At 38.1% G+C, this 23,434-nt stretch overlaps 1 protein-coding gene and 1 long non-coding RNA gene across 4 annotated transcripts in view; one reads left to right on the top strand and one right to left on the bottom strand.

The window, feature by feature from the left end:
* LOC125786751 (uncharacterized) overlaps positions 1-23,434 on the bottom strand; it is a 112,886-nt gene that overhangs the window by 22,509 nt on the left and 66,943 nt on the right. The window lies entirely within an intron of this gene.
* On the top strand, positions 817-22,678 carry araf (A-Raf proto-oncogene, serine/threonine kinase). Of its 3 annotated transcripts, none has more exons than XM_022666264.2 (16): positions 817-896; positions 4,705-4,921; positions 6,233-6,336; positions 6,529-6,631; positions 6,947-7,101; positions 7,678-7,782; positions 8,423-8,567; positions 9,499-9,526; positions 10,831-10,973; positions 12,104-12,306; positions 13,028-13,204; positions 13,541-13,587; positions 13,721-13,839; positions 15,098-15,229; positions 15,732-15,866; positions 17,378-22,678. In XM_022666264.2, exons 2-16 carry the CDS (start codon positions 4,814-4,816, stop codon positions 17,516-17,518), a joined length of 1,845 nt encoding a protein of 614 aa, XP_022521985.1. In that variant the 5' UTR covers positions 817-896; positions 4,705-4,813; the 3' UTR covers positions 17,519-22,678. The 3 variants fall into 3 exon arrangements, with proteins under 3 accessions (XP_022521985.1, XP_049326167.1, XP_022521987.1); XM_049470210.1 differs by lacking the exon at positions 817-896 and adding an exon at positions 1,038-2,621 and having other exon boundaries at positions 10,846-10,973; XM_022666266.2 differs by lacking the exon at positions 817-896 and adding an exon at positions 1,038-2,621.

The following is a 23,434-nucleotide window of genomic DNA, read 5'->3' as shown; positions in this document are numbered from 1 at the left end:
ATAGACTAGACCTGGTGGATGCTTTTATTTGGCCTGTAGAGAAAATTTACAGCAGCTGAAGAAACAAGTGACAGATTAAAACAACACTTCAGCAGTATCTCACTGCACTGCAGAGGTCAAACAGTGCATTTAGCCTGTAGCTCAACATACTGAGGGCCTGAGCTGCCCTCTAGTGTTCTAACTACACTGTAATTACACACTTACTGCACACACTGCCTTTAAACTATCTTATTAAATAGTGGTTTAAAATCTGAATTTAAATTACACTCTTTATTTATGTATCTATTTATTTTTATATTTAATATTACTATCTAATATCATATATACATCTTATATCATTTACATCTTTACAACTCCTCTTGCATAGTCTATAGATAACACTTATTACTCACACATATTATAATTGTGCATCAGCAGTATATTTTTTATTTCTTGCAAATTCTTAATATATATTTTTATTTTTTTACGTATGCACACTCCTGTCTATCTATCTATCTATCTATCTATCTATCTGTCTGTCTGTCTGTCTGTCTATAAGTAAAGTAAGCAGTAAGAGTTTTGTGGATTTGACCGATCCTTTGATCTGTAAAACTCTTTTGACCAATGAGAGACGCTATTTCTCAACAACAAACCAATTACATCTCAACAGGTGGGCGTTCCTTTCATCGTGTAGCCAATCAGGGTAGCGTTTTCTAAAAACAGACCAAACAGATCACAAGGAGTAGGCGTTCCTTCCACAGTGTGGAACACGTTTCACCAATCCGGGACGCGTGCTTTAAAAAGAGACCAATCCGAGCGAAGATCTGCAGCAACCGGGCCAATCAGAGCGCTCCGCTGCGCGTCTGAAATCTTCTGATCCGACTTCAGATTGAGAGAATTCAAGATGGCGGGCTCAGGTGAGTATTTACTTCAGCAGCAGAGTGAGGGAGAGTCCGCGGGGAAACAGCGCGGGTCCGGGGGGGAGCCGGGGGCAGGGAGCAGCAATAGCCGGCCGGCTCGGCTCGGTTCGGGTGCCGGTTCGGGGGGACCCGGGTGGCGGGCTGCAGCGGGACTTTCTGAAGCAGAAGAGCAGCTCGGCTAACAGCAGCTAGCCTGTTAGCTTAGCGGCTAAACACAGCTAATCCCTTTCCGCCTCACCGACACGGAGCTGCCGCTCCTCCGTACCCGCCCGGACCGAACCCCGAGCCCCGCCGGTCCTGCCCGGCTCCACCAGCGGAACCGACTCACCCACGGACCCCGCTGCGGGCCCGGGCCTGCCTGTGCTATCGGGCTAAAGAGCTGTGAGTGTAGCTACCGCTCCACAGCAGGGCTGGGTGATTTATTCAGATATCAGTTGTATCACGATATTTACCTGTAACCTTTTTACCTATAACATTTTACCGTTTTACCGATATACCGAGAGATATCACAATATACTGGCATTCATAAGAAATGCACTTGTAGCAGCAGATTCTTAAAATGTATTAAATATTACTCCTTGTACTTACAGTAGTCAATTTACCTTTCTGTCTGCCTTGTGTGTCTATCTATGTACCTGTCTATGCATCTGTCTTGTCTGCCTGTCTATCTATGTGTCTGTCTGTCTTTCTATGTCCCTGTCTATGTATCTGTCTCTCTGTCTTGTCGGTATGTCGGTCAGTCATCTGTCTGTCTGTATCTTATCTGTCTAGCTGTCTGTTCATTTAAAAACCTGTCTGTCTATCTATGTACTTGTCTTATCTATCTGTCTGTCTTTCTATATACCTGTCTTATTGTCTGTCTGGTTTGTCTGTCTGTATATCTAAAAAATGGCTAAAAAGTTTATTTTTTAGGGATTTAGGCCTCACTCTGATGAGAATAGGTTATTGCACAGAGCATGTGTAAGAATCATTTTAAACTTGGTGGGTGTGATGCGGTCCAGAGCAGATGAATCCGATTCCAGGTTATGTTTAGTAAGAGAGTGAGAGAGAGAGAGAGAGAGAGAGAGAGAGAGAGAGAGAGAGAGAAAGAAAGCGCTCAGTGAGAAATTTCACTCCTTCGTTTCTTTGGTTTTACCATGAGTAAATAAACTACTGAGCTCTGAGTTTCCTCTTCTGAAGTCTCCACTGCTCCACCAGTCACTCGCTTTCAGCTGTAAAAGCGTAAAACTGAGCCGGATCCTCTTTTAGAGGCTGTACGTGTGACATAAGTACGTAAAGACGCGTGACGTGGCCAGAAGAACTGTAAAAAGCAACCCGACACCCCAGTTTTTAGACTGAATATATTATTAGGCTTAGCAGGGATGTTTGCTCCAGCACAATGGTACAATTAAACGCAATATTTTATCCACATTCTTCTCCACTCAGAAATGCTTCTGCTTTCAGTTTAGAAACTAAATAACATGGACTTCTGCTTTAATATCAGTGTTCTTATTTTAAAAAGGTGTTTTAAATTTTGTCTCTGAGTGGTATTAATTAAAAAGGTGTGAAGAAGTAACCTGTCCTGATCTGAGTTTGGTTTTCTCTCAGGGCTCCTGTGGATTATCCTACCAGCAGGTGGAGCTTTCTGTAGCTTATCAGGTGTTTGTGAGAGGCTGGAGAGCTTTGATCAGGGGTTTCCACACCTTTCCTTAGCTTTCCTGCACAGGTTCAGCTGAGGTTAAGGTGAGCAGTGCACGAGTCAGGTGCCTGGTGCGGTCCTAGCGAATGGAGTAGTCAGGTGCTGGGAGAGGATATGAAGCTGTGATTGGACAGAAGAGTGATTCAGTTTCCCAGACAGGGATTAAGCCTAGTCATGGATGGATATATTTAAATGGATATTTTCCATTGAAAAGAAAATTTAGTCTATGACTTGGCTTAATCCCTGCCCTTTAGTCTGTCTGTCAGTATATAATTAATATAAGATTTATATACAGCATTAGACAAAAATAAGAGGCAACTTAAAAACGATTTTCTTTGATTTTACCAAATTGAAAACATCTGGAATATAATCAAAAGGAAGATGGATGCCATCCAACCAAGAATTTTTGCACCATGAGTGTCATAAAGTTATCCAAAAGCAGTGTGTAAGACTGGTGGAGGAGAACATGATGCCAAGATACATGAACAAAAACTGTGATTAAAAAACAGGGTTATTCCACCAAATATTGATTTCTGAACTCTTAGAACTTTATGAATATAAACTTTATTGCATTATTTTTTTTGCATTATTTGAGGTCTGAAAACTGAAAAAAATGCTCTAAATGGCAATATTTGTATTTGGAATTTGGGAGAAAGGTTATATATACCAATAAATAACAAAATCAGAGAAACCGATTTAGAAAATTAATTGGTCTCACGCTCAATTTGTTCCAAAGCTATATAAGCGATGTGTAACTAAAGTGTAACTAAAATACTGTAGTCATGTTTTGAGTTCGAAGTGGATATATAAGTACAGTTAAGTAACAAGTGCTGAGTCAACATTTAGCTCATCTTACGGCTCATGTAGCTTTTGTGGGGTTGCCAAGTATGTCTTGCATCAGTGAAAGTCTGTGTCAGCGTTAGAACTTGAAATTCCTGTTCCTGGTTGCATTATACAGGCAGTAGCAGCAGCACTGACTAAAGCAGATTGAAGATAACATCATAATTTTAGGTTAAAAACAGTTAATGGAAGAAAGAACTTTCAGTAGTCTACTGTCTAGCAAAATAACCATCCAAAGTAGGTGTGGGCGATATTGCCCAAAAATAATATCACAATATTTCCCAGCTTCACAGCCTCTGTGAAGCTGGACAAAAGGACTGATCTCAGTTCGGCTAATTGTTAATTATCATGTCTTTAAAAATGCAGTAGTAATACCAGTTACTAGTAAAATTTAGGCAAGAGAAATGTGAAGCAGGCATAGTGAAAGCAATATTCAATCATTATTAAATAAACATTAACATAAATAATTGCAGTTAAGAGCAGCCTTAAATTCATCTAATTCAAAGTGCTATGGCTATTTGATTTTTAGTCTAGTTACCTCATTTGCCTAATTTCTTGTTAATGGTGAGAAATTTAACAAGTGAACTAAAGCCTGGTTAAATTTCTCGGGTGGTTGTGCAATTGGCCGGTCATTGAGAAGCAGAGGGCCGTATGAGGCCCATGGTGCGTGTGTGAAAGCACCTAAAGGAAATAATTGTGGTTGGTGAATTGCCATGTCAGTCAACTGTGGAGCTTCAAAAGTAACGGTAACAGTAATCAGGGAAACTACGCCACTTGTTGGCTTGTTCAGTGTACAAATAGGTAAAAACTTGGCTGTTACATAACTCCTTTTTGTTACTTAAGGGCATACATTTTATGATTGAAAATAAAGTATGACTGTATAATTGCGTCGCTGTTATCAATGCTTTCCATCACATTTACAAAATTGAAGCTCTGGAAAAAAATTAAGAGATCACTTCAGTTTCTTAATCAGTTTCTATGATTTTGCTAATTATAGGTTTATGTTTGAGTAAAATGAACATTGTTGTTTTATTCTATAAACTACAGGCAACATTTCTCCCAAATTCCTAATAAAATCAGCAGTTCAGTTTGATTTGATGGCTTGTGATCATTAATCTTCCTCTTGATTCCTCTTTTTTCAGAGCTGTAATAATACATAAATATATATAATTTTTTTTTTATTTATGTACATATAGTCAAGTCCACTCAATGGATTACATTGTGGCAGTAGAGAAATACGTAGATAAATATTAAAAGCTCACTAGCGCTGCTCTGTATTTCCTCCAGGCTCCAGGTGAGGGCGCTTCTCTGTGGTGCCCAGGCTGTTGTTACTCTCTCTGCGGCTGACCGACGTCCAGTGCTGCGATCCCCCTCTCTCTCTCTCTGTGGAGACACCATGTCCTCCACGTCCTCGTGCTCCTCGTCGGGGGAGACCAGCCCGGAGGATGTTCCCCGAGGCGGGGGGACCATCCGCGTCTTCCTCCCCAACAAGCAGCGCACAGTGGTGAGTTACAGCTCTCTCAGCATCTCAGTGCGTTCTGAGTTTCTCATTTGTGCACCATCGACTACAAACAGTTACACAGACAGTAGGGGGGGGGAATGTTTATTGTAATAAATGTCAATTACTGAAATATAGCTGAATATATTTACAGAATTGTAGATCTGCATCCATGTGTTGTTCATAAACCAGGAGGCAGTTGAGTATGTTGAGGATTGCTCTGAATGTCTGGCAGTGCATTGTTGCATTTAGAGTGTTTAATAGGGATGTAAAGGATGATCCTACATCTCAGGGCTCTTAGCAGATTTGGTTTTAAATTAGCATAAAAAAGACACTAATTTTAGCTTTTGGTTTGGAAGCTTGGTTTGGTTTGGATGTTTGTTTTTGTTTTACGTAATTATGACTTTTTAATTAATGACTGTTCATTTTTATTAATGACTTTTATTTTGACGCAGGCTTTGTGTATCCTGGTTCAGCTTTTGCCTTGTAATAGCTGCTCAGTCTGTATGTTTTCGCCGCAGCTCTGCATTCAGATTGAGGGTTTTTATTACAGTTAAAATATTTGTGACACTAGTAAGTAACAGGGGTGTCGCCATGTTTTCCTTCTAATTCAGCAGTTCTCGTCACTGGGTGGTGGTTGTTAAAAGTTAAAAAAAAGTTAAACGTTAAGTAAAGCTGAGCTAAATTAACAAACCACAGATTTCTCTCCTGAAAACTGTTTATTTGGGCGAAAAAAAGCACTTCCTATTACTTGCAGTAACCTTAGATTTCTAGATTGGCACTAAGGCTGGGTGCAGCAGCATTAGCAGCGCGACTGTGCTACACTGAGGAACCCTAAGTGTTCCAGTAAGCTAGGGTGATATCAGCTAGTGGTTTGTCCTACATAGCTTGTTTTAACACAGAAAACACTCAGACTACAGTCCGATATACTCACCTCTGAACAGAGAACGAGTTAGCGCTTAGCACAGTTAGCGGATAATGCTAAAAAGCGTCAAATAACGCAAAGCAGCATAATGTCGCAAAATCACATTATGAAGCTTTTTTTCCCAAGATAATGTTTTTATCACTTATATAAACCGAGTTCACGCCAATACATTTCATCGTAGCCTACTTTATATATTTGCATGAATAAGAAACGTAGAAACGATAGGAAGAATAGAAGGTAAGTAGCACGATAGACACTTTTCTATCATCCCCACGTTATTTATAGTCCTATCGCACAGCACTACAGCCATAGTAATATTAAATTGTACAGCTTTAACATGTTTCATTCTGTAGACGGAAACCAGGATAAATCTGTAACTGTCTTGTGTTCAGGTGAATGTGCGGCCCGGGCAGACGGTTCACGACAGCCTGGACAAAGCCCTGAAAGTACGAGGCCTGAGCCAGGAATGCTGCGCTGTTTTCCGCCTTCTTGAAGGGTGAGTGCGCCATGTAGACCAACAATCTAATAACTCTCTATCTGAGAGCTTTATAATCTCCAAAAATCAGGTTCAGTTTTTTTTTTTCTAGAGTACAGTACTTTACATCACACTATAAACTTTTGCGTTGCATTTTTAATTGTATATGTGATTTTATATTAATTTGCTGTCTCTCTCTTTTCTTTTGATCAGCCGTAAAAGGCTTACAGAATGGAACACTGACATCACGCCCCTCGTGGGGGAGGAGCTTCTAGTCGAGGTTTTGGATGACGTCCCCCTAACCATGCACAACTTCGTAAGTTTTACACAGTTGCTCTAAAAATGCATCTATTGGGGTGCAAAGTGGTCCACTATGATCGGTAGATCACTGATTCGAATCCCGGTCATGCAGCTTGCCATCAGCTTTGTATTAGTAGGACTAAATCTATTTTTTTATTGAACCTGTTCATTAAAAAAAAAACTGTTAAATGAAGTAAATTATATATGAAGTATATTAAGTTGCTATATATTCATATATATGGTGTAAAAACACTGTAGTGGATCCAGATATTCAGATGTCAACTAAAAAACCCTGATTTGTTTCTTTTTTGTGTCTTTAAATTGTTTCCAGGTTCGTAAAACCTTCTTTAAATTAGCGTACTGTGACTTCTGCCACAAGTTTCTGTTTAATGGCTTCAGATGTCAGACCTGCGGCTACAAGTTCCACCAGCACTGCAGCAGCAAAGTCCCTACAGTCTGCGTGGACATGGACACCATGACCAAACGGTGCGTTAAGTTTTTCCCTACCTGTGTGAAACGTCTGCAAAGTTTCTAGTCATAGAAATGTGTGTGTGTGTGTGTGTGTGTGTGTGTGTGTGTGTGTGTGTGTGTGTGTGTGTGTGTGTGTATGTTTGTGTTCTCATACAGAAAAGATAATAGACTTTCCACAGTACTAACCGGATAACCCTCTTCAGAGTATATCAGCCAAAATAATGTAGATCTTAGCATTGTTTAAGCATCTCTTTTCAGTTAGGTTTCCTCTCTGAGCTCCACAGTATGTCAGTTAAAGACCATCAAAAACGTTATAATGATTATAATGATGAAATGGGCACTCATCAGGTCTGCCCCAGAAAAGGAAGAGCAAGAGTTTCCTCTGTTGTACAGGATAAGTTCGTCAGAGTTACCAGCCTCAGAAATCACAACTTAACAGCTCCCCAGATAAGAGGGGATATAAAAAATTAAAAGCAGCGAATGAGAAGGTGTGTCCCAACTTTTGCCTGGAACTGTATTAATTTCTCTTTCTCTCAGTATTAGTGTATAATGTATGTGTGTGTTTTTTGTTTTTGTATTTTTTTTCCTCAGGTGTGGTCCTCCAACAGATGACTGTCTACCAATACCCATGTTAATGACGCCTGACGACAACTCCATATCACAGAGTGATTTAGCCTTAACCCCTGAACCTCCCGGGTACATCTGTCTACTTATTTATTTAAATTTACACTGAAAAAACACTGAAATGTTGAAATTCAAGCATTTATCGCCTCTAAAACCAATCACTTATACATTACTGATTCCATGCATTCAGAATGGCTTTCAGTCAGATAAAATAATTTTGGCTTCAGATACAGTAGAGCACAAAATCTTACAGCACCTCATGCCTCTGCTCACAACTTTTATGGAGATGCAGATTTCCTTTTCCAGCAGGACTTAGCACACTGCCAAAAGTACCAATTGTTCTTATATAATATTCTAATTTTCTGAGACATTTTTGGGTTTTCATTGTCTGTAAGCTTTATAATCATCAACAATAAAATAAATAAGCGCTTAAAATTGATAACTCTGTGTGTAATACATCTATATAGTATGATTTTCACATTGCTGAAATAAAGTAACTTTTCAATGATATTTAAATTTTTTGAGATGCACTAGTAGTATATGTGAAATTGTCAGATATTTGCACCCTCAACTTTTTTTTTTATTACATTAGAATTTCTAGTTGTTTCTAAATGAATAAACTGAATAAAACATTAGCATTAACATTTTGTAATATTGAATATTTAACACTTCATGCTTATAAGCTTTATTTTTTTTCGTTTGCTCCCTTTAGGACAGGGCTTCTGTCCCCGACGTCAGCCTTCCACTTCCCGTTGCCAGGAGCGGACGGCCAGTCCCTCCAGAGGCATCGTTCCACCTCAACCCCTAATGTCCACATGGTCAGCACCCTGAGCCCTGGTGCTGCCGGCATCATTGAGGTCAGACGCACGGTCCTACACACACTCTGAACACCATTAAACATTCATTTTGTTTAAGCATTGCCTTGCATTTAAAGCTGCTGTCAGTGTGACGTTTCGAATCCAGGTCATGCAGCTTGCCATAAGCTGCCAGAGCCACGAGAGAGCATAATTGGCCTTGCTCTCTCTGGGTGGGTACAGTAGATGGCGCTCTGTCTTTCCCCTCATCACTCCTAGGGTGATGTGGATCAGCACAAAGCTGCGTCTGTGAGCTGATGTATCAGAACCGAGTTGCTGCGCTGCTTTCCTCCGAGCGTTAGCGCTGTGATGCTACTCAGCAATGCTACAGTAGCTATCAGCAGCAGCTCAAAAAGAGGCGGAGTCTGACTTCATATGTGTCGGAGGCGTGTGCTGGTCCTCACCCTCCTGGTTTTGGAGGTCTAATTAGTCCTAATTAGGCCTGTCACAATAATTACAGTATATTGTACTTATTGTACTAATTGTACTTATCGAGAAGATATATAGACCTCATGATGAATTTTATCAGCTTTTTGTACAGTATTTAGATTTGTATACAATATGTAACACATATGTAACAAAAACTATGTAAATGTATTATTTTGCTATTATATTAGGATTTATATCAGTGTCACAAAATGCTCCTAACATTACTATATCCTTTATCACAATTATTTCTAGGACAAAATATTGTTATATTGTGACAGGTCTAGTCCAAATGAGTGGGTTGGGTAATTGGCCGTGTAAATTGGGGGAGAAAATGGGATAAATGTTTTATAAATGAATTTAATTCCTGCTCTGACAGCAGCTTTAATCATTATCCTGCATTGATGCTGCCTGATGGTTTGGATGGTTGTTTTAAAAATTCACCTTCTGCCACCTTTTGATTTTTCTCCATCACTTTATTCATTCCGTTTTCCCCACTCTCATTTAGGAGGCATTAAAAAGCAACAACACAGTGGGTGAGTTTTTTCCGCTTTTTGTTTTTCGGTCATGAACGTCAAACACCTTTTTGACTTCAGTCACATGACCAGTCATTACACCATGAGAACATGAATTAATTTTCCACACACTGTTCATAACATCTATTCAACTTAATCTGTAGTTCAGTACTTCCTCTTTATCTTTCTGAGTTTCTGAGTGTAAGGGTTGCAGTGGTAACAGATTTCACAGTGTGTTGTGGTGTGAAAACAGATGGTTATCATATTCTGAGCATTAGCTTATTACAGTGTCAGTGAGTGTCAGCAGCTGGTACCACATTCAGGGCGTTTTTACACCAGCACTATTTGGTTCAGTCAAAACAGAGCAGGTGTGAAAACAGTAATCAAACTCAGTTGTGCATCAAAACAACTGAACCGAGACCAGCTAGAGCTCATGGTCTCGTCTTGTCCCAAACGAACTCTGGAGCGGTTCGCTTGAGGTGAGAATGTGATCTGTTCTCGATTAGACCCAGCTATCAATTAATTCTTATTTGATTTGAGCTAAACTGTTGATAAGGTGCAGTTTAATCTGATATATATTAGCCAGAAAACACTAATTAGTTACCACAGCTATTGCCAAACGCTTTCTCTGCTGCTGCTCCATGCTGTTTACACACTAGGAGTGCGGTATGTGCAGCGCTCACTGCTCACAGCCCTGCACAGTGTTCTGTGTTAAGGCAGCTTCACACTGCACAGATATATAGAACATAAATGAAACACAGAATCTTCTCACTATATTTACTTTCTTACTCCCGCGCCAGACAGCTCTAACCAATCAGAGGAGAGAATATGCTTGCGTGGTTTATTGAAGTGTATTTTGGTGCTGTGGAGCTGCGAATGTTCAAAAGCAAATTGCAGTGCACAGGATTGCATTTCGTCTAGGAGCACTGCTGTATTAGTGTTTAAAAAAAAATCACTGACCATTCAGAACCCACGACTGAATGCTGTCCCATGCTGTGATGTGGTATAAGATGGTTGTCATACTCTGAAAATCTCATACCGTCTCAACCCTAATGCATATATACAGCAATATAAAACTCACTGACTTAATTCAGACTATTATTTATATAAGGGTCAGTTTCCCACACAAGGATTAAGCCTAATCTTGGAATACTCAACATTTTAAATAGAGGTTTTCCATTGAAGGGATATTAAAGTCTATGACGAGGCTTAATCCATGTCTGGAGACTGATCCTTAATGTGTTGTTTAAATGTAATACTTTTATAACATTTAAATTTAATACTTTAATCACTAACATGGGAAAATACATCTTTACCATTAACAGAGTTGTTGCCAACAGGGCCAGAACCCTCTCCTAAACCCTCCACCAGTCCTCCTCAGCTGGGTTCCCCTGGCCGAAGACCCCCCAAATCCCCCTCAGAACACAAAGAGCGCAAGCCGTCCTCTTCTGACGAGAAGAAGAAAGTGGTGAGTGATGGAGCTGCAGCGATTAGTACAAGAATTCCCCCCCGGGGATCAATAAAGTATCTATCTATCTATCTATCTATCTATCTATCTATCTATCTATCTATCTATCTATCTATCTATCTATCTATCTATCTATCTATCTATCTATCTATCTATCTATCTATCTATCTATCTATCTATCTATCTATCTATCTATCTATCTATCTATCTATCTATCTATCTATCTATCTATAATATAATCAACAGTGTTGATTTAATTTGTAGCACTATGCGAAGTACTGGGAACAGAAACACAACAGGAAAAGTGTAACATCACTTTCCATATTTAAATATCAATGAATGTTCTGGACATGTAAACAGCATTTAATTCCCATGTTCAGCTGTTTCTATAGTTTTTAAGTTTTAGAGAAAGCTAAAAATATGAGCCGTACTCACAGAAATATATATTTTTATTTATTTTTTTGGCCCCCGAGTCATTTGATTTTGATGATCTGCCGTTACCAAATCCCAATCAGTACTTTAGCAATGCAGTGAAAAAAATGCATCAAAGCATCAAAGTTGTCCCTTAAGGTTTTTTGAATGAATTTTTTATTATTATTAAAACAACAGTATTAAAACTTACTATTTTATCACAAAATAAACAAGTACTTAATAGCCATTTCCATTAAAACGTTTATGCTTCTTTTCTTAATTAAATTAAGTATTTATAAAATCAAATCAGACAGAAATACCTTACTCAAATACTCACAATACTCAAAAGTACATTGGGGCAAATCAGATAAAAAAAAAAAAAAAGTTAGTTTAAAAGTGCTTGTTAAAAGTGATTTTAGGTAAGGCCTGGACGATACACCACTCATAGAAGCCCCTTACTACCTTTAAATATGTGTTTTGTTACACTTTCTTAAATCGGGTTTAACGCACCTTTTAAACCAGGTGTGCTTAAGTCCTTTTAGCTTTGACATGCTCCTAACGTTATAACAAAGTTATTAGGAATTGAATATTATATTTGATATTTTTTTTTTCATAATTTTATTCAATTGTTGTAGTTTAGGTATTTTAGCTGTATCTTTCAGCTATAGCTGCATCAGGTAAAGGTGTTGATGAGTCTCTGAATGTTCTCCCTCCCTCAGCACCGCGTGGGCTATAGGGACTCCAGCTACTACTGGGAGGTGCACTCGCGGGAGGTGAACATGCAGAAGCGAATCGGCTCCGGCTCTTTCGGCACCGTCTATAAAGGCAAGTGGCACGGAGACGTGGCCATCAAGATCCTCAAAGTGACGGAGCCGACGCCCGAGCAGCTGCAGGCCTTTAGGAACGAAATGCAGGTTCTACGGTGAGTGAACTGAAGCTAGAAGCTGTGAATAAAGAGAATAAAAGCTCATGTCTGCCCTCTATCAGAGAGGAATTAAGGAATTGACAATAATAATGAATTGATGCAGTTAATCAGCAGCAGCAGTTAGGTTGATGAACTTTAGCGCTACACTGCTATAAAGCTATATATATCTGTATCGGGTTTTTAAAGGGTTTCCCAATTCTTAGTGGGAGAATTTCATCCCTTTTTCCTCTAACTCTGTTCTAAGAGGAAGAATTACACTGGAAAATAAGTGTCTTAAATCACCCTTAAAACACATTTCTTCGAAGTTTCTATCAGATCTGGACAACATTGAAAAAAAGTTGTATGTTTCTGCAATATTTATTGTGATATAAAAAAAAAAAAACACAAAAAAAAAACCCAGAAATTTTACCATTAGTATTTTTTGTACTATAAGGCACACTTAAAATAGTTTAATTTTTCCAAAAATTGTCACATAAAATTTGCCTTATAATCCAGTGCTCCTTATAGTGCAAATAATACGGTAATCCAACTTGTCCTATTACTAATGTAACCCATAATTAAAGATATGTCACACGTTTTCCTAACGAACGTTTTTCTAACACTGTTTAAAGATACAGGTATTTTCTTTTAGCTGAGTCAGACTCCGTTTTCTCCATTAATTGTGTTTTTATCTGTTTTTTTTTCTCCCGCTCTCTCTGATCTCTCTCTCACTGTGCAGAAAAACGCGTCACGTCAACATCCTGCTGTTTATGGGCTTCATGACGAAGCCGCACTTTGCCATCATCACGCAGTGGTGTGAGGGCAGCAGTCTGTACCGCCACCTGCACGTCACCGAGACCAAGTTCGACACCATGCGCCGCATCGACGTGGCCAGGCAGACCGCGCAGGGCATGGAGTACGCAACTTTACATTTTTTTGCCTATTCTATAAAAATTCTATTCTGTTAAGTATTATTTTATCCCTTTACAGGTCTCTTTTAATACATATATTTATATAATGATTGATTTTAGTATTTACTCAGATTATCTTTGTCTGATGTTAAAATATGAATTAAAACACTGAAAAAAAAACTACGGCAACCAAATAAAATTTTAATTTCAATAATGCATACGATGTGATGTGGTGCACACCCCTGCACTGAGATATTAAAAAATACAGGAATCTATCAGATTTGTAACAGAAGTAAATGATCCAGAATGTCACGATACTAATAATGCACTTTTTTTTACAGCTACCTTCATGCCAAGAATATCATTCACCGGGACCTGAAATCTAACAGTATCCTTACAGTGCAGATAAAGCTCGTATCTCATTTCACAGACAAGATAAACCTGATATGATTTAAATTGATGTCTGTTTTTACCTGTATAGAGACTGTATGAAGTATAAAGATCTTTAACCCAGGTGTTAGATATCTTCCTGCATGAAGGCTGGACAGTGAAGATCGGTGATTTCGGCTTGGCCACGGTGAAGTCTCGTTGGAGTGGCTCTCAGCAGGTGGAGCAGCCCAGCGGCTCTATTCTGTGGATGGTGAGCGTTCACACTCGAGTTTAAATCATGTTTTCACCACACCACATTTTCATACAAACGACGCACCGGATTATAAGGAGCGTTAAGCAACACTAGAGAGGATGCTACATCGAAGTGAGCAAGGGTGTCCCTATGTTTCCCTTCTAATGGGAAAACTGGGGAATCGTCTAAGTAAACAAAACTGTAATTAAAATATATGTATAATTTCATTCAATGTCAAACGAGTGCTGGATGTTAATCTACACTGATTTTTCTCCTGAAAACTGTTTATTTGGGTGAGTAAAGCACTTCCATTCATTTACAGTAAGCTTAGATTTCCAATATTTTATCTAAGGGTGAGTTTTCAGTGAAGTTTCTCCAGCACTAAGGCTGGGTGCAGCAGCATTAGCATTAGCAGCTAACCGCAATGCTAGCGGGACGTAAATGCTGCCCGATAACGCTAGACTGAGGAACCCTGAGTGTTCCGGTAAGCCAGGGTGCTATCAGCTAGCTTTTCTTCCTATGTAGCTTGTTTTAACATGGTAAATGGCCATTGCTAATGCTGCCCCAAGCCTTAGTGCTGGAGAAACTTTACTGAAAACTCTTATAACTCTCTACTTCAGTGGAGTGGCTTTACTGCTCCTTAATACCTGACTGGTAGAATTCATACATAAGGAGCACCGGATTATAAGGCACACTGTCTATTTTTGGAAAAATTAAACAGTTTAAATACAGTATATAGCACTAGTGTGTTATAATCCGGTGCTCCTTATGTATGAACTCTATCAGTCAGGTATTAAGGAGCAGTAAAGCCACTCTGCTGAAGTACAGAGTTATCGGGAGTTTCAGTTATTTCTCCAGCACCAAGACTGGCGCATTATTAGCATTAGCTGCTTACCGTGCTAAGCAGTAAAGAGGTGAGTATATCGGACTGTAGCCTGCTGCTAACCCTGCTAGCACTGCTAAAGCAGCATTAGCCATACCATCTAACCCCACTAAGCACTAGTTAGCTATGTGGGACAAACCACAAGCTGATATCCCCCTTTCTTACCAGAACACTTAGTGTAGAGTTCCTCAGTGTAGCACAGTCTGTCCAGCCTTAGTGTAAATCTGGGAATCTAAGCTTACTGTAAATAAGTGGAAGTGCTTTACTCCCCTAAATAAACAAGAGAGTTTTCAGGAGAGAAATCTGCGTAGATTAAAATCCACTGTTCGATCACTGCTCCGCTGTAGTAAAGTCTATTTAAAGCTCCTGTTCTGTCCTGTGTTTGTCCCCAAGGCGCCGGAGGTGATTAGGATGCAGGACCCGAACCCTTACACCTTCCAGTCAGACGTGTACGGCTACGGCGTGGTGCTGTTCGAGCTCATGTCCGGAACTCTGCCTTATTCCAACATCAACAACCGGGACCAGGTCAGTCCTAGATATCCTTCTGTGTTACAGATACACCTGCATTTCTACAGGGGTTGGACAATGAAACTGAAACCTGGTGCACGTCTTGCTGGCGCATCTGTGACCAAGACAGCAAGTCTTTGTGATGCATCAAGAGCCACGGTATCCAGGGTAATGTCAGCATACCACCAAGAAGGACCAACCACATCCAACAGGATTAACTGTGGATGCTGTAAGAGGAAGCTGTCTGAAAGGGATGTTCGGGTGCTAACCCGGATTGTATCCAAAAAACATAAAACCACGGCTGATCAAATCACGCAGAATTCAATGTGCACCTCAACTCTCCTGATTCCAACAGAACTGTCCATCACCACAATCAATTATTGTGCTCTAAAACCAAGTGTTTCAGTTTCATTGTCCAACCCCTCACACTTGTGGTTGGTTTCTATGGTCTGTCAGGTATCATACAGATGTGTGTAGATACTGAAATTAATCATTTAATTTTTTTTAATCCTCCCAACAGATCATTTTTATGGTGGGTCGGGGATACTTATCACCAGACCTTAGTAAGCTGACCAATAACTGCCCTAAATCCATGAAGAGGCTCATCATTGACTGTCTGAAATTCAAGCGGGACGAGAGGCCGCTCTTTCCACAGGTCAGTACTGATTCAATCTATTACTGTATCAACAGCTACTGTAACAGCAACTGTTACAGTGTGTTGCAAAAGTACTCATACCCCTTTAACTTTTTTATTATTATTATTATTTTTTTTTTAAATACATTTTGTCACCTTACAACCACAACCTTAAATGTATTTTATTGAGATTTTAAGCGATCTACAAACACAAAGTAATAAAATTTATAGTATAGTCCTGTGGGCAGATTCTCCTGATCCACCTGAATTGTGGATCTCTGCAGCTTCTCCAGAGTGATCATGAGCCTCTTAGCTGCTTCTCTACCTAACCATGGCTATTTTTTAAAATTATATTTGTTCACTAACTGAGAAGGGGTTAGACAGTCTTGACTCCACCCCCAGAGTGAAAATGATGATGAATCTGATTGGTTAGTTTGTCTGCGATTTTGCTAATATACTCATTACTACACCCTTCTCAAAATCAGCTGAAGGGTCCATGCAGACACAAGGGGGCAGAATCCATTTTAAAAAGCATTTTTATTGGTTAGAACCTCTGTCAGTCAGATAAGAGTCCTGTAGCAACTGAAAAACACAGACTAATGCATTGAATTAGTTGCTGTTTTTTATATTAGTTAATTTATATAATAAAATATATGCTCATAGTTTACAATAACTATAATATATATTTCCTGATTAAATAATCAATCAATCAATCAATCTTTATTTTCACTCGGGAAGAAACCTTGAGGGTGACCCTCATTTACAATGTTGCCAAGCCTTTATAACATCAAAGGGATTGAACACATTTAATAATAATTTGGAAATAATAAAAAATAAAATAGTAAAAAAATAAATAAATAAATAAAATAAATAAAAAAAATACGCATTTTAAATCAACATTTAATAAAAATATATATGTAAAACTGAAAATTGTAAAATACCATAAAAAACAAATTTGACAAACAAATGTACAAAATATAAAATAAGTAAATAGATAATAGTAGAAGTAAAGTAAAATATTAAAATGATACGTGATTAAATGAGTAATAGAACTAAGAACAAGAATGAAAATACAAAACATGAAAATGTAATAAAAAATAAAAGTAATAATAAATAAACAAAAAAATAAATGAATAAAATAAAGAAATATATATATATATATATATATATATATATATATAAATAATATAGGAAAAAAAGCTAAACTAATTTTAAAAAATCATTTAAAACAGTCACAGGCTTTCTGATGGTGATAAAAAACTAAAAATAATATAAATAATATGTAATGATTTACATGCACCTATTGTAACCCCTTCTCTGGGAAGGGTCTCACTGCACACCAGTGGTTTTGGCGATTCCACTTCACAATTATGTTCTACTTTGTGTTGATCTATCACTTTAAATCTCAAAATCTGAATAAAATACAGTACGTTCGTGGATGTAAGGTGACAAAATGTAAAAAGGGTACATTTAAAAGCGACACTGGTTGTATTGTTGCACTCTTAACATGTATAACTTTCTGTATTCTGCAGATCTTGGTGGGCATCGAGCAGGTTCAGGACCTGCTGCCCAAAATCGAGCGCAGCGCCTCAGAGCCGTCTCTACACCGGGCCGTCCACGCAGAGGACCTGAACCCGCTGCTCTTCCACACCACGCGCCTCATGCCCCTGTGATCCTGCTCGAACCAGGACCAGGAGTTTCCCACAGGACCTCAACGTCCTGCTACCCGGGACCCAACCGTTCCCCCAGTTCCTCCATTCCACATTTCTGTCAGCCCAGTGACCTCTGCAGCCACTACACACACTCAGACACGTCCCTACCATGCATTCCTCTACGTCTCCATCAGCACACACACAGTCACACACACACACGCACACACACACCTACAACCTCTCTTCGTCCTCACAGCTCTAGAATTCGCTTTAGTTTCCCTGATAGGAAAGCAAGAAGTGAACTTAATTATTTTAATTAATTATTTTATTTTTGCCCCCCTCCAAAAAACGTTTCATTTTATTTAACTTTTTTCTTTTTTAAACCTACATTAGCTGCATTATAATAATTACAAAAAATTGAGAGGTGATATTATTGTGGACCTGTTTTCTACACAAGTACGAATGTAGTTCACGTAGAACATTATATACTAGTGCATCTTAAAAAAATAAAAAAAATTAGAATATCATTGGAAATAAAGTTAATTTATTTCAGTAATTCAGTTCAAAATGTTAAATTCATATATTATATAGATGTATTACACACACAGTGATCTATTTTAAGTTTTATTTCTTTTATTGTTGATTATTATGGCTCACAGCCCATAAACAAATCCAAAAATCAGTGTCTTAAAAAAAAAATCCAAATATTATATATAATATTATATAATTCACGTGAACGCCACCCCAGACTCAAAAGGGTCAATAAATTGATGCAGACCGTTCGAATTGTAACATAGACTTCTGTTATTGCTACAACACTTAAAAACACTTGCTGATTATTATTAGCTAACTAATAAAATAGCTTTAATAGCAATACATGTAAAACCGTAGAAGTCTAGTATGATTCACGGTTCTAATGGAATAAAAACGTCACTCACCTAATACATGTCTTATTCGCTTTATTCTCTTTGATTCGGGCAAAATAAACCTCCTACTTTTTAAGATAATAGACTAAAAATAGACTAAAAATTTTAACAAAAAACATTTAAAAAAACATGTCTAGTCGTAATTACGACCTCCAAACCTCGTATGAAGTATGAATTTCAGAGGAGGCAGCATAAGACCAATTGGTACTTTTGGCAGTGTGGGCAGTGTGCCAAGTCCTGCTGGAAAATGAAATCCATAATAATAGCATCTCCATAAAAGTTGTCAGCAGAGGGAAGCTGTAAGCGCTGTAAGATTTTCACATTTTGAACTAAATTACTAAATTTAAATAACTTTTTTCAATGTTATTCTAATTTTTTGAGATTGCACTACTGTGTATATAGCCCACCCACCTTCACACACTGTCTTACACACACACACACACAGATTTACATCATCTTAAGATCATCAAACTCTGTTCCAGCTCCTGTGCAAGCTTTATTTAAAGTTCACGTCGTGCCCTCCTCCTAGGACACTGGTGGTCTAGTCGCATTATGGATTAAAATAACGGATGAGTGTAGGAATAACGAACAGCTCAGCCTCTCTCTCTCTCTCTCTTTCTCTCACAGTCTTAGTTAATCAGTTAGTTTGCACTTTTTTATTGCGAGTAATGTAATGAGCGAACACTACGTGATTTCTATCCGGGTTCTGAGCTCAGGCGTCTGCAGGTTTAAAAAACTAATTTTGCACTTTAAGAAACATTATTCAAACTAGCTTTGGGTTTATGATTAATGCATTTGTTTGATTAATTGATAACTTTATTGAGCCATTTAAATGTAAATTAATTTGATTTCTCTCACTCTGCATCACCTCAGCACCAACAACATTCAAAGTCTCCTAGACGTTATGTGCTTTCGCTGTTTAATACAAGCTTAGTTCATATCTTATCCTATTAACAACAGTAATTCACAGGATAAAAGTGTATAGATACATCAGGGTTCCCGCGGGTCCTTAAAAAGTCTTAAAATGTCTTAAATTAAAATATAGGTTAAAAATAAGGTCTTAAATAGTCTTAAATTTACTGTAAATTTACTGTAGGTATAAACCATTTAATGCCGGTGGGAAAACACATGCTAAATTTAGCGGCGAGTCAGCTAACGTTACAGGAAAGAGAACTAAGGTTAATGGAGAGCTAGCTAACATGCTAACGTTAGCGGCGAGTTATCTAGCTACATTACTGGAGAGAGAACTAAGGATGGCGGAGAACACATGCTAACTTTAGCGGTAAGCCAGCTAATTAAGGTTATCAGAGAACACATGCTAACTTTAGCAGTGAGTCAGCTAACATTACAGGAAAGAGAACCAAGGTTACCAGAAAGCTCGCTAAAGTTAGCAGCGAGTTATCTAGCTACGTTACCGGGGAGAGAACTGAGGTTAGCGGAGAACACATGCTAACTTTAGTGCTAATTCAGCTAACATTACAGGAAAGAGAACTAAGGTTACCAGAGAGCTCGCTAACTTCAGCAGTGAGCTAGCTAACATGCTAACGTTTGCAGCGAGTTATCTAGCTACATTACCAGGGAGAGCGGAGAGCTAGCTAAGATGGTAACGTTAGATATGTTAAGTTTTGATTTCTAACAGAACAAATCATTTTCTACCAACAAAATTATGACTACATTTTTGGGTCATAAATGTTATCCGTTGCGGTCTAAAAAAAGGTTTTAAAAAGCATTAAATTTGACTTTTAAAATGGTGCAAGAACTCTCTACATCGTCCTTCATAGGCGAGTCTGTTCACTTGTAAGCCATATTTTTCTCTTTAAATATGGAGAAAAAAAATGATCAAATCTGAAAACGTAAATAGTTTGTAGCGTTTTGCTCAATGCACAAAAATCTTCAATTTCTTTTGGTTTTGTTTCTTACGTACAGCCATGTGCTCCGTCTGCTCCTCCGTTGTGACCAATGACAGCCTGATAGCTGCTTACGTTAGCCTTTTGTAGCATGATCAGTGTTAGTCAGCACTAGTCTGGGTCACTTTACCGATCTTAAATAATGCTCACTGCTTTGACAACTCAAAGTATAAGTGTGAGACCTAAATGTTGAATTGTCTTAAAATGCCCAATGCTACTTTTGCTCCTGAAAAATTACCTAATCGAATGTTAGCTAACCTTAGCTGAAGCTCAGTGCTTACCTGTCTAACCATAGAAAATTAGCAGCTCGGCATTCCGTCTTGTAGTCCTTCTGGGCTCCTTGATGCTAAGGAAGCAGCACACTGTGTGTGTGTTTGCCTGCTGCTCGGTTCTGTATCTGGCAACCCGGGGTGTGGAAATAGGACAGGGGAATGGGCAATTAGAGATTAAAACATAAACAGATTTCCGCTCCATAATCAACAATTCAAATAAGAAAATACTAGCTAAAACTCTGTTGTCAAAAGATGCCAAGAGGTGCTTAAACTTAGCATGTTTCCCAAATATCTGATCAAACATCTGCGTTATTTAGACGTTAGTACAGAAAATATAATGCAGATTGGTCCTTTAATTTCTACATCTCAATTTTTTTTCTGAATCTCCCATCACCTCATGGTTTTTGCTAGTTTAACCATGTGTCTCTTTAAACCACAGAGTAATTTTAAGGGCATCAAAAATAGAAAAAGACATCGGTCAAAAACGGGAAGGATACATCTTGTCGCATCACGCTCTGTTACTCGTGGCTGTAATAGACAGACGATCTGTCAGCATTTCAGTTTAGTTGTGCTTTCTATTAGGATCAGATCTTATTTAACCATTTATGGCTTAAATTGAACCCTTTTATTGATTTATTTTGGAGGGAAAGTAAAACATATGAGTCCTTTAGCATTATTTCGAACAAAATGCTAGATTTAGCTGCATAATGTTGCCCTGAGGCAACAAAAAAACTACAGTTTTAGTAAATAAACAAAAAAAATAAATTTTATGTTTTGAGAAATGATGTGACAAAAGATCATTGCAAAATTTAAAAAAGTGGTTGGTTGCCTGAGGGTAACACCATGCCATAGAGGGTTAATAATCCAGGACCCAAGCTTTCAGTTTAGTTAACAGTTAACAGTTTTACTCAAACTGTACCTTGTCCAAAAGATTATGATATCCAAATTCAGGGCCCTATTTTAGTGATCTATAGGCGAGTTGATTTAGGGCGTGTCAGTGTGTCTTTGCTATCGTAACAACGGGAAAAGTAAACCAATCAGTGTGTCACTTGCTTATCATTACCTTTTAAGAGCCAGGTGCGCTCTGACTTTGGAGAATTGTTCATGTGTTTGCAACAAGTGGGGTGTATGTGCAGAACATGTGTTGCCAAGATAGCGATGAACATCTGACTGTTGGCATCTGTCTAGGTTTTAATCAGTCAGTGGAGCTCCTGTGTTTTTTTGTTACCAAGATAAACAAGCAAAACTCCAGAAATGTACCTGAACACACCTCATTTCATAATCAGAGCACCACGCCCATCAGTGTAGATAGATTCAGAAACTCTGTTACTATTTAAACCAGGCGGGTGGAAGTAATGACAATAGACTGTTTGCGGGGTGTAAGATAGCAATGAGCATCGCAGCGCACCTTATGCAAGGCATAAAATCGGACCAAACGTTAGTAAGAGGTCAGATGGAGGTATGTTCTCGGTATTCTGTTGGAATTTGGTTTTATAAATGTTCTGGTTTAATCAGAAACGTCGGCTGCGCGTTTCAGAGAGGAATTCAGCTGAATTTTCTTGGTCCTGATCTGAGATTTTTGGAGAGTTTGAGTGCAGCAGATTTGGCATCCTGTTTGCTGTTTCTCTCCGTCTGTGCTGTGAAGTGGATGGTGTTGGTTGCAGATGGCTGTGATGAATAATCCTGTGTGAATTACTCTGAGTTACTGAGTTCTCGTGTGTGTAAGTGTGTTACTGGGCCAGACTACTGTTTTAACCCTTACAGGCAGCAGCAGTTATCTCTGTTATCAGTATCAGTGCTGATAGTTTAGTAGTAGTTTTGCTTTTATCTCAGTAAAATTCACATTCTGAGCAGCTTTGTTGTGCTTGTTATTCGGACCAGATATTATTTAACACTTTATGGCTTAAATTGAACCCTTGTATTGATTTATTTTGTAGTGAAGTGGGAAAGTAAGAAGTACCAATGTTTTAGCATAATTCAAAAAAAAAAATGTAGATGTAGTGGCGTAATGTTGCCTTGAGGCAACAAAAAAAAGGTAAAAGAAAAGTTTTAGTAAGTAAACAAAAAAAAAACAAATACATTTGCTGTTTTGTGACAAAAAAAAATATACAAATGAAAAAGATTGTGTAAAAATCAAAAAGTGGTTTGCCACACCATGCCATAGAGGGTTAATAATCTGATATGCGTTATTTAATCTCAGTAAAATTCACATTTAACCCACACCATTTTTTAAAATCAATTTGGCATTAAAGAAGAAGAGAAATAATTACAATTGCAGACATGAACCTGTAAATCTACATATTTAATTTTTTATTATATTTGTTATGTAAGTTTTGGCCAAAACTGACCAAACACAGTTTTCAGAGGTTTATTTTATTAATTTTGCCACTTTATTTTACCCCTCCATAAATGTGCAATAGAATCTTTTTTTTTATATAATTAGGAATGCACCATTTTTTCCCCTTAATTTGTCCTGAAGCTTAATACATAAAATGTTTTAATTTCTTTTTCCACTTTTTTTCACCATCTCATGAATTTAATTTTAACCTAATTTTTAAGTTTTACAATTTCAACCATTCATTTTAAATGTATTCGGCTAAAATCAGGAAGGTTAGTACCACTTTTAACTGCTTTTTACTTTTGTTTGTTATTTAAAAGCTTTTATTCTTTTGCTCTTTGCAGCAACTGGAGAGAGAATGCGCAGAATCAGCTGCTCTAAAATGAAGACACACTGCCATCTAATGACGGCAGCTTTGTGTTGCAGCTTTCAGCTCATGAATAGTCATGTAAGTTTTGGCCAAAACTGAAACATAACTAAATTAAACCTTTGTC

Source organism: Astyanax mexicanus, chromosome 22 (assembly GCF_023375975.1).
Source record: "Astyanax mexicanus isolate ESR-SI-001 chromosome 22, AstMex3_surface, whole genome shotgun sequence".
Classification (NCBI taxonomy): Eukaryota; Metazoa; Chordata; class Actinopteri; order Characiformes; family Acestrorhamphidae; genus Astyanax; species Astyanax mexicanus.
Note: the sequence above shows the minus strand (reverse complement) of the source record. Positions and strands in the feature narration are given on the sequence as shown.

Coding starts and splice junctions, on each gene's coding strand:
- araf (XM_022666264.2), top strand. CDS start 4,814: ATGTCCTCCACGTCCTCGTGCTCCTCGTCGGGGGAGACCAGCCCGGAG. Junction 13,588..13,720: donor CCGGGACCTGAAATCTAACA/GTATCCTTACAG, acceptor CCCAGGTGTTAG/ATATCTTCCTGCATGAAGGC. Junction 15,230..15,731: donor ACATCAACAACCGGGACCAG/GTCAGTCCTAGA, acceptor TCCTCCCAACAG/ATCATTTTTATGGTGGGTCG.